Raw genomic sequence first — 17764 nt, forward strand, 5'->3', positions numbered from 1 at the left:
ACCATCTCATAACCACTGAGACTGGGAATGACATTTATCATAGCAGCCCACATTCCATTTGCAAGAACTAGTCTAGGGACAAAGAGGCCCTAGCAATGGTGTCCAGCCGTATGCCCAGGAAGAGAGGAAGAGCACAGATAGAGTGGGCACTGGTCTTCTTGGCCACTGTTATAAAAGTGACAGATCCTTGGCAACAGCGAAGGCTTCATAGTAAAAGTGATATTTGGGTGGACCTTGGGAGAAGGGTAGGATTTTGACAGGTAGAGTAGGTTTTGCAGTTACATAAGCAAAGATACTGAGGCAGGAACACCCAGGGGTGTTGGCAGGGAATGGTAAGCTAACGGGTAATGGGAGATAAAGTTGTTTGCCAGGATCATAGACCTTTATTCCGTAGGCAATGTGTGCAGCTGAAGTGATTTTGAGCAACAAGTTACATGATCACAAATACGTTCACCATCACTGTGGAAGATGGACTGAGAGGTTGAGGATAGAAGATGAGAGCCAACAGAAAGGAAGTTGTCCCAGGATGTCCATTGTCCCCAATTTACATTACAGTCCCGTTCTGTTTCTCTTAGCAAGTCTTGAATGCCTGACTGCTGCCACCACTAACAAATCAATGGGCCCCTAGGGTTGGAGGTGGTGCAGGGGCACAGTGCAGGCGCTGCCTTTGTGCTTCTTTCGCCCTGGTCACCTACTTAGCAGGTCTGCTTCAAGCTTCATCCCCAGGGGCATGTCAGCTGTGCTACAACTACCTCCACATCAGTCTAGTGCCTGGGGCAGAGCTTGGAGCAAGTCCTTGCCTTGTGTATTTCTCAGGGTTCTGCAGAGAAACAGAACCAAGTTGTGTGTGTGTGTGTGTGTGTGTGTGAACAGATTTATGATAAGGAATTGGCTCACATGGCCGTGGAGACAGGCACATCCCAGAATCTGCAGGATGAGTCAGCAAGCTGGGGTTGCAGAAGAGTTGATGGTGCAGATTGAGTCTGAAGGCCTGAGAACCAGAAAAGCTGGTGGCGTGGTTTCAGTCTGAAGACAAACGGGCTTGAGACTCAGGAAGAACTGATGTTTCCGTTTGGGTCTGAAGATAGAAAAAAGCCAATGTCCCATGTCAAAGTCACTCAGTCGGAGAATTCTCTCTTATTCAGGAGAGAGGCAATCTTTTTTGTTCTATTCATGCCTTCACGTGATTAGACAAGGCCCACCCCATTAGAGGGGACAGTCTACTTATTTAAATGTGAATCTTGTTTAAAAACACCCTCACAGAAACTCCCAGAATAATATCTAGGTACCCTGTGGCCCAGTGAGATTGACATATAAAATTAACCACCATATCCAGCACGTGGACAAGCCAAAGCAGGTTTTATCACCAACAGCAGTTCTCAAGGGTAGAGATATTTGTCCCTTATTCTGTCATTCAGGGACAAATCAGGTACATATCTTATCAAATATGTCACTGTAATAGATACAAGTAGAATTTACAATCTATGGAATAATAATCCTCTGTTTACTTAACAGTATGCATTTACAAATCACTGCTTAAATATAATTTAGTTTGGCCGGGCGCGGTGGCTCACGCCTGTAATCCCAACACTTTGGGAGGCGGAGATGAGTGGATCATGAGGTCAGGAGATCAAGACCATCCTGGCTAACCCGGTGAAACCCCGTCTCTACTAAAAATACAAAAAATTAGCCAGGCGTGATGGCGAGCGCCTGTAGTCCCAGCTATTCGGGAGGCTGAGGCAGGAGAATGGCGTGAACCCAGGAGGCAGAGCTTGCAGTGAGCCAAGATCGTGCCACTGCACTCCAGCCTGGGTGGCAGAGTGAGACTCCATCTCAAAAATAATAATAATAATAAATATACACACACACACACATATATATATATAAATAAAATTTAATTCTCATATTCCTCCAGTAAAGGTATTCTTGTTGCCACTTGATGGCTTTAAAAACTGAGGCTTGGAGAAGTTGAGTAATTTGCCAAGTTCACACAGCAGTAGGGTTGGAAGCATGGCAATCTTGCTCCAAAAACCATGCACTTTACCACGATGTTATATAATGCTTTTCATACACTAGGGAATATGGTTAGTAATTATGAGCATTCAATGAAACAATATACAAGGCTTAATATAATGTCTGCTGTATAATAAGATCTCAACAACCTTACTTGTTAGTTGTGGTGATATTAGAGATACATGTCTATTCTTATAGTACAGAACAAACTGGAAAAGTATACATTTTTAGTAGATGGGAAAACCAGGATTTAGACCCCTGTCTTTTCCTTATAAGGCCTTAAACTCAGATGTCTCCATTATGGCACAGATAGAAAAAAAGAGCGCACGTTTGTGTGTTTGTGTGTGTGTGTGTTTATCTCCACTATGTCTAAATGGTGAACAGATATACTATATCGTGATTTTTTAAAAGAAGTTTTTGCTACTGAAGCAAATGCTTTAATCACCATATAATCCAGAGTATTCACTATAGAGACTTGTTTACAAAAATATTAAGGCATAAAACAGATGACTTTGTTAATCTTCCACAAATCACAGGTGATGAGTATGTGTCAGCCTTTTGTTGGTGGGAAAAGGTAGTCAAGATCTGTGGAGTGGGTTTGCTAGGGGTTGCCTGCAGGTCACCAGTGTAAAAACATATTAGCAGGCTTAGATTTCCTCATACAAGCAGTATTCATTCTCATAAGGATCCTTCAGTTCTGTGTGAGAACTTATTTATTTCAGGGCTGGTTTATGTGTTGGCTAAAACTGCATCTGAGAGAGATACTGAAACCAAACCAGGCATCGAATGGTTCTGCTTCCACTTTATACAGCTTCATTTGTTCTTTGTTTATAGATCTATTGCTGCCCAATGACGGATGGGCCGAGAGTGAAGTTCCACCTTCTCCAACACCGCATTCTGCTCTGGAATTGGGCCTCGAAGATTACAGCCACAGGTATTGATAAAATGATATATCGTAAATGCTCCTTGTTATTGTTTTTCTGGGAGAACACAGCAACCTTATTCAGCAAACTTATTTTAACTCTATTTCTTTCTGGAATGGAAATCTTATAGTATCTATAATTCCTTTCCAGCGAAAGCTTCAGTGAAAGTTTCTCATAGCTAATAGCTTAGATTGGGCATATTTTGCTTCCTGGTATTTGTTAAGATTCACCTTAAATTATTAAAATATTTAAGAAAATGGTTGAACTTTCATTTTACAAATTTAAAAACTAGAGCCATGGAGCTCAAAGAAAAGTGACATGGGAAGGTATAAAACAAAACTGAGAAAATAGGAAGCTTATGGGTTTTTATTAGTAATTGGCAAACCCTAGAGGTATTTTAAAAATAAATGTTCCAAGAAAGTTAATGGAATCTAAAAATTAAAGCAACACCATATATAATCTAAAATATTGAAGAGGGTACCCAATATTGTATCCATTCTGTAATACAAACTAAAAAAATCAATAATTTTTAGAATCACACAAGAACGAGAGAGATTTACTAAGCATACATACTATTTGACAAGGGGAATTCATAGATTTTGTTCTTCTGATGAGTTTTAAAAATCATTAAATTGTCCCTTTGCTATTTTCTGTATTTACTATGGCTGTTAGAAACTGTGTATTTTATTCCATTCTGTGTCCCATGATAATCCTGTGAAATTTCTTCATTTTTCTTGCAGCAATGCTAGTGTCATTCCTATTATGTTTTTTAATACAGTCTGCTAAAAATAATGCAGCATGCCTTAGAGTATAGCTAACTCTATTAGGTGGAAGCTCACCTATATTTAGCTATCTCTGATTCTTATACTTTTGAAGTCAGTTATCTTGCTAACTACAGTTTCGTGAACTAGATTGATAATCATAATAATACTCTAGATCAGTATCTCTAGGGGTTTCAGAAAAGAAAATGTGGACCTATTTAATTTTGTCCATCCATTTCCATTGCCTGCCTCGATTCTGAATTGAAAATGACAATTTGGTGGCATAAAAAAAGCCATTTAAAACATAATTTCATTTGTTCTACCTTGCTGTTTATCCTGTATATATGTGCAAAATGTTTGGGATGGTGCAAAGCTGAATCAGATATAAACCCTGTCTTCAGGAAGCTGGTAGGCTGACAGGTAGACTCATGGGATGACTGGAACACAAGGGTTCCAAGTGATATTTACCAGAAGGTGTAGATAAAATGCTCTGAGCATCTGAGGCAGAGGAGAATGCCTCCAGATAAAGGAATCAGGGAAAATACTATGGTAAAAGTGTCATTTGAGCTGAACCCTAACTCATGAATAGCAGGTGGACATGAGATGAGCCCAGGAAGAAAGGGCATTTCGGGAGGGAAGGGCAGCAGAAGAAACAGCATAGATGGGAGAGTAAATTGATTTGTACAAGGTGGAGCTGATCAGCCAGATGATAAAGCCCAGAGTGCAAGAATAAGGTATGCAGACTTCATTTGGTAGATAGTCAATCTTATTGCAGGGTTTTCGCAGGTAATACACAGAATGAAACCTGGGTTATTTGTGTGTGTATAACATGGATTGGGTGAATGGAAGAGGTTTGATATCCCCTGGAAGCCAGGACTCTTTGGATACCTTTTAGGGCAACTGCAGTCAGAGGTACTGAGCATCTGTGCAGGGGAGGCTAGAGAGAAGCACTCAGATGAGAAACCTTCAAGGGAGAGAGGTGGTTCAGAGATCACCTGGGATTTAGCAACTGTCTTTTTGGCTTCAAAGTCTCCACGGATTTCTTTCCTTCCCTTTTCTGCAAAGCCGTTCCTTTGTGAATTGGGGAGAGAAAAAAGTTTATATTGCTCCTCGCTGCTGTAAATCTTCATTACATGGTATGAACTAGTAACTTCCATCTTCTTTCCACGTCTTCCTTCCTAGTCCCCTGTGTTTTAGGCCTCTGTTCTCACTTCTTTATTAGAACTGCTCTCTTAATCATCAACAGTAATCTCCTTTCAGTCAAAAGTATGACACTGTCTTAGACTTCATTCTTCTTTTCCACTCTGCAGTATTTGGTTATTAAGTCATTCATTCACTTACTCATCCATTCAAAGGCATTTCTGGAGCTCTGAGCCAGACACTGTAGAAAGAACTCAAATGGATTGGAAAGCATCCCTGCCTGCAAGAAATGCAGCATCCCCTTAGAGACAGACACGCAGATAATTAGGATGCAGCCAGCTAAGCATTAGATACAAAATGCAATGGGAGCCTAGAGGAAGAAGCCACTAACTTTGCCTGGAGTTGTCAAGTAAGTTTTCACAGGAGAGCAGTGTTTAAGCAGTTTCTTGGAAAACGGAAGAAAGCTCTCTGGACAGAGAAGTGGCGGGAAGGGCAATTTAGGTTAAGGAAACCAGGGATGGGAAAGAATGCAGAGTGTGTTCAGTGTGGCTAAAGCTTGTGATATCTCAGGGAAGAATCAATGGGAAGGGCATTGTCTGCCCTGCTCCATGGGTGCCATGCTTCTCCGGAGAGCAGTGGAGAAGTATTGAAGCGCTTTGAGCCTGGAGATGACAGTATCAGGCAGAGCAGTTTCAGTGATGGAGGGTGGAGGGAATGGCAGAAGCCGCCATAGACAAGGAGGCTGCTCCGACTTGGGACTAGCAAGAGAAGAGCAGGGCCTGGATGGAGGGATCAGAAGCATGGGTGGAGAAGAAAGGGCAGAGATATTTTTAAAATGGAAGGAACAAGTCTTAAGCCTTGAAACTCTCCCCTCCTAGGATCGTGTGACCTGCACCATCCTGCAAGCTGCTGCGTTGCCTAGGTGACCAGCAGCAGCAGGGGTTGGATGTGTGAAACTTGGGATGGAGGAAGGACTGGAAGGGAGCCAGGAGGATTGAGCAAGAAAGGCTCTCCTGCCTTCTGCCTTTCAAAAAAAAAAAAAAAAAAAGGGAAAAGCCCTCTCAAAGGAAAAAAGGGTGTTGGAGGGATGAGGCTAATCTTGTAAAAGAGAAAACTGCTATGGCGTGAGGAAAGAAAAACAAATTTGATCAAACTTAATGCCTGTACAAAATGAAATCGGGAAATTGCTCAACCTATTTTTACTATTATGCAATGATTATTACAGAAAAGTTTATAATATGTGGGTCTAAGTAATAAATAAATATAAAGGAAATAAACTTACTGTGAGATCTCAGGCAGAGTTGAAGCTAAATCAGCAGCAGACAGAATATATCGAATATTATTAACAGTTTAGACAACATTGGGCTATTCCCCACATGTTCATATTCTCTTTCTCTCTCTCTCTCTCTGTCTGTTTCTTCATGCACATACCTGAAACTACTCTCACTCATAGAAGCCAATTGTGGAAGTCCATCTGTGGACACCTGAGACTTCAGACATCATGGTTTTTGTCTTGCCTCTCAAAATCTTCATCCCCCACCTTTTCACCTCAGACAGTTCTTGAACATTCATTGTTGGCCCTTATACATCTTTTACATTCCTGGTTTGTCACCATAGTCAAACACTGGCATATGTTTCATGCTACCCTTACTTATTCATTAGGCAGCATAATTTGACGTTGAGTATCGTTTCTATTTGGTAGATTCTCTGGTCGTTCATGCTGAAAACATGGCCTTTATCTAAGACATGTCTTTGGCCTGCTGTCAACTTCCAGCTTCCACCAGCCTTCACTGCAGCCCACTCAGCCATGAGCACATGCTAACTCCCTTCAAAACTAAAATGTCGTATTTTATAGTTAATCATTGTGTCACCCTCTTAATCCAAACACTCGAGATATGTAGCATAAAGTTACAAACCGTTTTACTAGTCTAACTTACATGTCTAAAATATTTTCACATGAACTAACTCAATATGGCACTCACTCATTATTCTGGTGCTCTATATGCCCACATTGGCTCTAATCCTATGACTTATATTACACTCACTTGCCTCCTTAATATCCATCAATCTGATATCAGCCTTATTTGCCTTATTTCCATTTTGTACCGCAGCACAGGGGGCCCTTATATGAAACGTTTTCAAAATGTACACTTGGTCACAATCAAAATGATGGTAACATATATGTGTATGTATATAGATAGATATGTAGATATCTCATTATGATCAATTTAAAGGACATAATCAGATGTGTACATAAGAGCATTTGTTACATTCATATGTACAGTGCAGCCTTTTATTTCTTTGATCCTTCTTGATTATATGCCAACATTTGTATAAAAGTTCAGTTTATTAGACAGATCCTAGCTTGATGTTACTGCATCGAGTGTCGTTGCCACCTTACTTTTTAAACGGGGATTGGGATCATTGCTACCTAAGAGTCTGGGAAAATTTGAGCTCTTATTCCTAATTTGTGAATTAACACCTGGCTTAAGAGGATAAACTAAGACAATGAGTCAGGTTCACCAACACATTGTTCAGTTGGGTAGATTCTCAGTCTGCCTTGAGCAGAGCACTTTAAATGCAATCTGATCTATGTTTTAATGAGGGTCCTACACCTCCTCCCTGGAGGCTTTCACTGCTTTGATTAAGGATTTAGTTTTCTATTATTGCATGATGTGCACCATTCTATTGAAACAAAAAGCAAACCTAAAACGTAAGCCACATAATAAAAGGTGAGCAAGTCTTCACTAAAAGTGAAAGGCTTGATTTTTGCGGATTCGGGATCAGCAACAACCTGTGTCCCAGGCTGGCCACCATTTCAGCCAGATCTTCTGGCTCTGGTCCCAGCTTTGCCCCTGGCCAGCTGTGTGACCTGGCAACGCCAACTCTCCTCTTTGAGCCTCAGGGTCTTATCTGAGAGATGAGGTGACCCTTAATCCCTTCTGGCTCTTAAACTTTTTGATTCTATGAAGGCCATGAGTCTTTCTGACACTAAACCCACATCATCACAACAGATCAAAGGATGGAAAACTTAAGTGCAAATAAAGGTCGAATAACACATTTAAAGGCAAGTGCTTCCAAACACCAAGACTCAGGGGAAAGCTCATATTTGCAGTAGTGTCTCAGAATTCTATAAAATGGGCTGAAAAAATGAAAGTATTGCTATTAGGCCAGGCTAGTGTCAATAACAATAAGTGGGTCCAGGATTTTTGTTCACAATTGGCATATTTTGTCATTACTAGATACCATATCTAATACACTTTATATATCAATGGCTTCGTGTATTGAGAATGTACCCAGACACCAGGAAAGAAATAGAAGAAAAAAAAAAAAGGCTACATAACCCTAAAGAGAGGATTTAAATTTCTTGAGAAATTTTTATGAAAACATGTGAAATCTTTTCATTGGTAAATGCCTTAGGCCCTCATTTGAAGACCATACTAACCTACAGAAATAAAGAAAAGGATTCTTAATAGCTCAGGTTGATCAAGCTCTTACTGTGTGCTAGATACTTTTCTCAATATAGAACGTAACTTACATATCTTACAAAAATTTTAAAGAGTCATAAATTCTATTCTTATCCATTTTATGGATGAGGAAACTGAGGCCACTCACCCTGACATTTTCCTATAGGGGCCACTCTCCTAACCATCAAACCACATCACGCTTCTAAATAGAAAGAGAAAAGGGCTCCCAGTCACAGACTTGCTGAGAGTCTGACAAAAACAGAGATGTCAAAGAAACTGTAAAAAGCACAGGTAATGGGAAAAACTCAGAAATTTATAGTGTTTTGGGAAGCAAAAGTAGGACATTTTACTGATCTGCTTATTTGTTAACTTACCTAATTTATCTGTTTCTATAGCACGTACTCTGTACCAGACCCTAATGTCCTTCTTTACAAATCTTCACTCATTCTATTCTCTCAACAACCTTGTGAGGTAGAGAGTGTAATTTTACTCATTTTATACATAAGGAAATTGAAGCCCAGAGAGGTCCAGTAAGTCTCTTAGTTGACACAGCTAGTAAGTACCGGAGCCAGGATTTAGAGTGGGCCAGACACACCACAGTGCTGTGCTGGTTCACGGGTACTTCCTTTCTGGGGGAGGGTGGAGGAGATGAGGTCTATCTTTGTCACCCAAGCTGGAGGGAAGAGGTGCAATCTTAGCTCACTGCAGCCTCAAACTCCTAGACTCAAGTGATCCTCCAGCCTCAGACTCCCAAGTAACTGGGACTACAGGTGCATGCCACCACACCTGGCTAAACAGGTACTTCCTTAATCTACCCACTGCATTATAAAAAGGGAGGTTCATTTATTCATTTGGCAATACTATTATTGCTGCATACTAATTTTAATGTTGCTTGAAAGCAATATTGAATATGGAGGGATGATGAGTTTCAAGAAAAGATTAAACTTATTTTGGTATTTCAGGTCGAGATTCTCTTGTACATTTTAGAAGGATTTTCATTCAAAACAGTTATTTTTGCTATTGTTTTGTTGTTTATAGTATCAAACTCCAACTGTTAGAAAAACCCAACATCAATACTTTAGATTTTGTAAGGATACATGATTTGGATTTTCACTATATCTGAGATTAGAATAGCAATTATAATGAGATGAGCCACCATATTTACTTTCCAAACAGATGAGAGTGCCAAGGTGAGAAAATGGCTATAATTTAGTTTATTAAAATTATATAAATTTATTTCTAAAACAAGAACTAAGTCATTGTCTGTAATTCTCTTATGTAATACCCTCTATCCTCAAGCAAAATAGATAAAATATTCAGCAGAAGGAAAGTTATTTGAGATTGCCTACAAGTACTAAGAAAACTATAATGGGCATTTGATGTATCTTGTGTCTAAATTGTCAACTGTGCTCTTCCTATTATTTCCTTTTGGCACTTTTGATGAGCAGACTGTCTGCTTAGTGTTAACATTAGTTTTAGGAAAAAGACCTAAATAAAATAGAAAACCAAACTCCTACAGGCATCAGTCATTCAACAGGATGGTTTTTTCTAAAGGATACAACCCTTTCACTTGTGTTTTAAAATAGGCATAGCTTAGTCCACAGAAATCCCTTAACCTGCTTTTGGGCTCTGCTAATATCCAGTGACATCTTTTGAAGTGCTAGTGTTTTCCAGGCCCTCTTTACCCACTTAAAGTTATATAGTGTACAGCAGGATCCCAATTAGCAGAAATCAGTGAAGAGTAAAACACGATATTGCCCAGAGAATATTTTATTTAAATTGTACAGTGTGATAAAATACATGAAAACAGAGTTGCTACATCTCATAAAAGAAACCTGAGATTTAAGAATTAGTTGAAAATATGTGGTTGGGAGCTGCGCAGAGTGATGAGTGGCTGTGTTCAAAATGAGAACTGCTTCCTCATTTTTTAAAAGATTTTATTCTAAACCTAAATACAACATATGGCTTCCTTCCACAGCTCTGGGGTGGATTCAGCAGTATATTTTCCAGATCAGCACATCAACTTCAGATCTGTGACACCGGCCAGGCAGCCTGAATCAATTAATTTGAAAGCCTCGAAGAGCATGGACCTTGGTAAGCAAGGGTGAGGTGACATCCAGGTCAGCTCTCCAGCCTCAGCCCATTTATCTTCCCAAATGTCCTGGTTTTGTTTCTTCAACTCAAACCTCAGGGAACAAGGTCTGCAGAAGCCTGGAGGAAGGGATAATGGCCATCCCACCTTCCTATCTCTTCACACATTTAATTGTAATTACCCACTTTGTGAAACAAAGAGAAGTGATTTATTTTTACAAAGTGATCTATAAACTATCCTCCCATCATAGATGACAAAAATGATTCCTTCTGGAGGATCTGAATTCCAGAGGCATCTTTATCTCATCTATCTGCCTTTGCATTTGCACCCTCGCTTCTGCCAGGGCATTTCCACTCTGTGCGGGCATACCTGTTGCAGAGCCTGGGAAAATCATGTGGTTCAAAGCATCCTTTGCCTTAGTGCTTCACTTCCTTCTATTCTTCTCCATGTGTGATGGATAGGGATGGCATCAGTGCAGAAGATTCAGCCTTTTAAATGCCCATCCCCAAATCTTGTGACACTGGAGGGAAAAAGGGTCTCTTGGGCGTGCCACACTGAGGGTGTCAAGGTACCCTGTGTCCATGCCTCAACAACCTCACTGAGGTTCTGAGCACCATGGGGAACTTCTTGGTGACTCTTGGGTGCCAGGGCAGAGCAAGGGCCCCTGTTAACTGTGTTCTGAAAGCCTTGGGACATCTCAGATACCCTAGAGCATCACTGCCCTCCCATGGGCTCTTAGAGAGAACACCATTAGAGAAAAGTATGGATACAATAAATTCTCAGCAAAATATCCATTGCCTCATGAATGCTTGGAGGCCAAGCTTTGCAATTGTTTTTTCTCAAGGCATATTATATATTTCATTAGTAACAACGAGAAAATAGAATAATCAAAAGTGCGTGCTCCACCAAACAATCTGATAAATAGTGCTTATCTGTTACTCATTTACAGGAGTTCAGAAAAATGTTCAATCATGATGAAACAAGAGAAATTGATTCTATTTTGTATAAATTAACTAAATGACTGGGATGCATTTGCTGTAATAGCCTGTAGTGAGAGACAGACAGAAACCTTAACAAGGAAGCTGTCTTGAGCACTGGTCAGAAAGAGTATTTTCTCAAGCGTGAACCTTTGACAAACCAAAGGAATAATTTGTGACAGTGACATAGGTTATTACTAATAATTTAAAGAGCAGTTCATTTTCATAGAGTGCTTGATAAACATTTCCTGTTCTGTCTTCTCAGTTTCTCTGTAAAGAAGATGAATGGATCAAAACTGCTCTTATTTTTGAGGAGAGAAATATATTTGTTTTTCTCATTTAATTAAAGCAGCCACTATTACGTTTCTAAAAAGAAAAAACAGCACCCATTTTAAATTAACAGAGAAAAAATATTATGAAACCTGTAAAAAATAAAACCAAAGACATGTCCAAAATCAATATTTTTGTTTACATTTTAATTTTATTATTATTATTATTTTTTTGAGATGGAGTCTCGCTCTGTCACCCAGGATGGAGTGCAATGGTGTGATCTCGGCTCACTGCAACCTCGGCCCCCTGGGTTGAAGTGATTCTCCTACCTCAGCCTCGCAAGTAGCTTGGATTACAGGTGTCTGCCACCACGCCAGGCTAATTTTTTTTTTTTTTTTTTTTTTTTTGTATTTTTAGTAGAGACGAGGTTTCTCCATGTTGGCCGGGGTGTTCTCGAACTCCTGACCTCAAGTGTTCCACCCACCTAAGCCTCCCAAAGTGCTGGGATTGCAGGCGTAAGCCACTGCGCTCAGCCGTTTTGTTTACATTTTTATTACCAAAAACTGTTTTTTGAGTTTTCTCTTCTAAACTGAAATAGTCCTAGCAAAATATATGTAGTTAGCCGTCATTCTTTGCATTTTTTATACATATGCCATAAATGACAACGATAATAGTAAGGTTTATTCATTTTACAAAATTGGTCAGGTTACGAGCTATTTTCTTCAGGACCCTAGTACCAAACTAAAAGCATTGGCTAAAATGCACCATGCAGTGGAAATACTCAATAGCATGCTGTAAAAACAAGTTTAGAGTAATCATCAAACTTTGGTCCTTTCCAAGAAGTACCAGGCTAAAGCCAACAGTGTTTCAGAAGGCCCTGAGAGTCAGCATTCTAGTACCATTTTGATCCCTTCTCCCCAGAACAGTCAGGGAGCCTAACAAATGTGTTAGCCTTCTCAATATGAAATTCACTTAGGTGATACCGCAGTGGTAAACATTTGAAAGTGTCTTTTCTGTTTCATTAGAGGAATAGACTATTGTATATAGTTTCGTTTTCCATTTATAGCACTAGGCCAATGTAAGAGATTAATTTATTTGCTCAAAAGGTAGGTGACTATGTTTATAGGAATAATCCTGGCAGGATCTTGATTCTTTAAAATGTTTTAACATTCTTTAAAACGTCTTAATAAGTAGCCTATTTAGGATGAATACACAATTCATGATGTCTATTTTTGACCTGGAAAACCAGCATTTTCATATGGTTCAAAATTTTTTAAAAAACCTTCTATTTGTTACATAATTAATTTATATTGGCTATTTCTCACTTTATAAAGTCTGTAGGACTCTTCAAAGGCTGATGGGTCCTGTCAGTAGCCTCGTTTTTGTTTCATATTTGCTACTAAGACCAAACTAGTATTTTAACTTGCATGTTAATGAGTCATTGTTCATCTGCTCAAGCTATTTTAAAGGTGAGTGGCTTCCATTTACTTATTTTCACTTATATTTTCAAAGACAGACAATTCCGATTAAGAAAAAATAAAGCCTCCTTATTCCCATCCCTTTTACCTATTCATCAGACACAAACATAGTTTAAAATGTAAGTGCTCCTAGAAAGCACTAGTTGCTTCCCCATCTGTGTACATGTCCACATCACATATCATTTCTTTATAATAGTTGCATAGTGTTACATTCATTAATCTTCATTTACAGCTTACTTTACTCTTACCCTTTTAATGGAATGTGGGCTTCATTGGCAGTTCTTTTGTTGTTGTTTTGGTGGGTTTTTGAGTCGTTTGTGTTTAAGATTTTGCAATTTGTTTATTTATAGCCTTTGCCATGTTACCATTTGTTAATTTTGTCCTCTTTCATTTATAAAATATTGTTACATGGGATGCAAGTGATTTTTTTGCAACCCATTATTTGTCTTTTTAGTTTGATTGTGATATTTCTTATCATAAAAAAGGTTTCAGTCGTATTCTCAAATATTTTCATCATTTCTTCTTTTGTGACATTTGGGTTATATGTTTATCTCATTTTCTTCTGGTACTTTTAGAGGCTTTAAAAATATTTAGGAATCTATCATATATTTTTATCCATGGGGTATGAGATGGAAGAATTTTCTCACATAAATAAGCAAATTATTAATAACATGTATTGACTTCTCCGTTCTTTCCCTATTAATTTGAAATTTAGTCACATTGAATAGTAAATTTGCACACATACATGTGTGGGTTTCTAGACATACTATTCTGTTGATATATTAGTCCATCTCATGTCAGCATCACCCCATTTAAATTATCTTGCTATTATGTCTTGTTTTGATTACTTACAGGATAATCTTCCTTTAATTTTTCTTCCTTTGTGAAATTACTTTGGCTCTTCATATGTACTCATTCTCCTGCATGGACTGTACAATCAGCTAATCAAAATGAGTTTAAAGATGAAACAGGAATGCTTCCACTGTGGGGGGTGTGTGTGTGTGTGTGAGAGAGAGAGAGAGAGCGAGCATGCACATTAATTATAATGTTTGCTATTGGCTTCTGATGGAAACATTTGATCAAACTACATAAGTTTCTTTGCATTCCTAACTTCCTAAAAGTTTTTTGATTAAATCATTTATTTTTTTAATCAAGAATGAATGTTTAATTTTAGTAAGTGATTTTAAGGCCCTTACTGGCTGATAATGTGGATTTTGTTCTTTATTCTATTAGTGAAATAAAAGTGAGTTAATTAATAGATTCCCCAATATTAAATCTTCGATTCTTTTTCAATGACTCTAAATTTTTCCCTTTACTTGCAAAAATGTTTATTGATTAACTACAGATATGTATATTAAACACTTCTTGAGATGGTTAACACATTATATGCTCTAAAATGTAGGTGTACAACTCTGATAACAATTTTACTCAGTGTCATTAATTCCTATATATACATTATAAGTATAATGTATATGTAGCCCTTTTGAGGCTGCTTTGCCTTGGGATTTTGTGGATACTTTTACTGGCATGCATGTGGTCACATTTAAGTCAGAACAGAAATGATTAACATGATAAATAAAAGGAAATTTGTTTTTAAATAATTGCATGTAGTCATGCTAATTCAAAGGGGTTAGGGTGTCACTTAAGAGACTGGGTGGATACTTCTGGGTTTTGGAGAAAATCAATCTTTTCCTACTAATTGTAGACTTTTCTCTATTTATTTAAATTACCAGAATTACTGTGTTCAGTCTGGACCCCTTTAATTTGTTCATAATTGAGCTTGTGTGGGTGTTGAGTTGGAAGCTCTCAGGAGCTGAATAACACAGCTGCCTCTTTGGCCTTTGGCATAGGGTTTTCCCCCAAAGAGCTGCCCTTGTTGGCAGTATGCCAGGAAGTTACATTCAAAGACTTTTTGATGAGGCATAAAAATCTTTAATTTCCAGGCTTGGTGTTTTATGACCCCATAATACTGTTTGAGAATTGGTCTGAATTATTCAAAGGATAGCACTTCAGTTTGTTGGCCCCCTTTGTTGACCTACTCTGTAGCCCCATTCAGAGTTAAGTTTAAAATGCTGTTTCTCACAAGATACTGTTTTTAGAGTTTTCTATCCTGTTTCACATTGGCCTCCCACTCCCATTTCAGAAGGGTGTTCTATAACACAGTTTGGAGAAGGCTAAGGGCAGTGCAGATGGAAGATGCTGGCCAGCTGTCCTGTTCAGTAAGAGGAAATGAGCTTAAAGTGATGCATGAGGCATTCAGACGAAATTTTAGGAAGTTTCCTGACAATGAAGATTGTTAACATTCCATGTCTCGTAGTCTTTTAAGAAAGAGCATGTGTCCTGAAAAACTCTCCCTAAAATCAAGACGATAAATAGGTTGGCTGACTTCCTTTCATGATTTGTGATTCACCAGTTTTATTTTCTGTTAGTTACTTGCTCTAATTTTTTTAAATTAGGAAATGTTTTTAGACACCCACAATTGAAGTAATTTATAAGCCAACTGAGTTCTCACATCTACAAAGGTAAATATTTGAGATACATTTTGAGTATGAAACCTTTTATATATGTCAGATATTCCTCTTAGACTTAGTACATTTCTAGTATCAGCTCAAAGATGAGCATGAAAAAAGCCCCATTCTACTGCTCTAATACTTTCTTTTTAAGATTATATTCATATAGTGAGGTACTTCTATATGAATTACTGATAATAAAGACTGAATACATAGGATAATTTTTATAAAATTGTATATTCTAATAAGTGTGATGCTGGTTTGTATTAATATATAAAATATATTTTACTATTTTTATGTATATCCATGGATTTCTTTTATTGTCCACCAATAAGTAGTACCTCTGAATATAGTTAAAAGCTGAATTGGATATTACTGTTTGGGATACAACTTTGACTTAAAGAAAAGAACCTGTTTTGTAAAGAAAAATTAATGGTAATATTGTAAGAAAGTGTGTATTTGTATAATAGACAAGTATACAAAGATGAAGTCAGCTATATACTTTAAGCTCTAGTAAGTCAAAATAAAGGAATTATAGAGAATGTTCTTTCATTAAGTAAATGTTTATTAAGTACCTACTGTGTGCCGGGAAGTGCATTAAACACTGGAGATGTGGTAAATAAATGAAAGAAATGGTGCTTGCTGCCTGTACCTAGATTAGAACCACAACAGGAAAGAAAAGCTCAAGAGTTAAGGAAAAACTACCAAAAGGAAATTCTGACATTATGATAACTTATCTCAGGGAGGAAGAAAGGGAAGAGGCATCTGAAGACACTCATGTGGCTGCCTCAAGAACTCACTGATAACCTCGGCTATGTAGAAAAGAGGAAGAGAGAAGCAAATGATTAAAATATATACATATATATGTACATTTTTACTGTGTGTGTATATACACATACACACACACACACATATATATATACACACACACACGCACACACGTAGTAAAAATCTAAAAGAATATATGCAGGAAGAGGTAAACAGCTGCGTGAGAGGAGACTTGCAAAACCTAGTAAAAGTTAGACAGCCAAGCTATTTTTAAAGCATGAAAAAGAAAGTGTGCGAGGTGGCCCATTGTTTTAAACCCCTGCTAGATGTCGGGTGGAAAGCAAAGCCACTCAGTTCCTGTGTTAGTATTATCCTCATTCATAGGAGAGAATGATGGTCAAACCGAAAAAGCATGGCTGCCAGGCAATGGAAATCTAGACAATTTACATCCCTGTGCACTAAAAGGCTTGTGGTTATAAAGTGGCCATCCCTGATCATCAGAAATTGTGAAGAGTAGGCCTCACACTGGAAGACAAGGAAGCAAATGACCAATTTTCAGAAAGATAATGAATTCCAGAAACAACTGGTAATCTCAATGCTGATCGTCAGAAGATTTCCATGTTTGTGAAATTAAAAAAAAAAAATGTGGTGGTCACCAGCAATCTCAATGGAGTCCTTGAAATAACTGGTGTCTCCTTTCCTTTTTGATGGGATTTCTAAACTGCTAAGTCAGGAAAATGTTTTACATATAGGTTATGTTGATGTTTATAAAGGAATTTCTATGTGTTTTCTGATTGAGACTTATGGGTCAAATTACATACAGAGGTAGACACAGCATTAAAATGTCCCTTCCTGAAATGTGCTAATTAATGTCTCATTGTCACCTTGGAGAAAATTAAATAACATATACCATAAAATGATATTTTTATTGTGTTCTGATAAAACTCAACAGAATTTGATGAAGATTGGATATATGTAATTTGGCACATATCTAACTTAATATTTGTATACTTCCCTGTCTGTTATACAAAGCAAACAGACCTCTTTCAGTCTTAGTTAATTTTTCTTTACAAAACAGGATTTTTTCCTTAAAGTCAAAGAAGAGTAAAGAAGGAAAAGGCACTCTTCACAAATTTTCAGGAAATACTGTCTTAGAGAATTGGGTGGTAGATTGACAGAATTAGCATTCAGATGATTTCTCCAGAATTGAAGAAGATAGAATTTAATAAAGAATGATGCATTCATTCAACAAGGATTTATTGACACTTACTGTATGCCAGGCAATATCCCAGGTAAATAAGACAAAGGCTGCAGTCTTACAGTGTTTTCATTCTCGTTATGTAAACAGATGGTAAAGATGTATAC

At 37.9% G+C, this 17764-nt stretch overlaps 1 protein-coding gene across 3 annotated transcripts in view; it reads left to right on the top strand.

Moving 5' to 3' along the window:
• PARD3B (par-3 family cell polarity regulator beta) overlaps positions 1–17764 on the top strand; it is a 1074947-nt gene that overhangs the window by 627386 nt on the left and 429797 nt on the right. For all 3 annotated transcript variants that reach the window (XM_003820781.6, XM_034954909.4, XM_008974231.5), the window contains 2 exons: positions 2848–2947; positions 10283–10398. In XM_003820781.6, coding sequence (XP_003820829.3) covers positions 2848–2947; positions 10283–10398 — 216 coding nt within the window. The remainder of the gene's footprint in view (positions 1–2847; positions 2948–10282; positions 10399–17764) is intronic.

The sequence above is a fragment of the Pan paniscus genome, chromosome 13 (assembly GCF_029289425.2).
Source record: "Pan paniscus chromosome 13, NHGRI_mPanPan1-v2.0_pri, whole genome shotgun sequence".
NCBI lineage: Eukaryota > Metazoa > Chordata > Mammalia > Primates > Hominidae > Pan > Pan paniscus.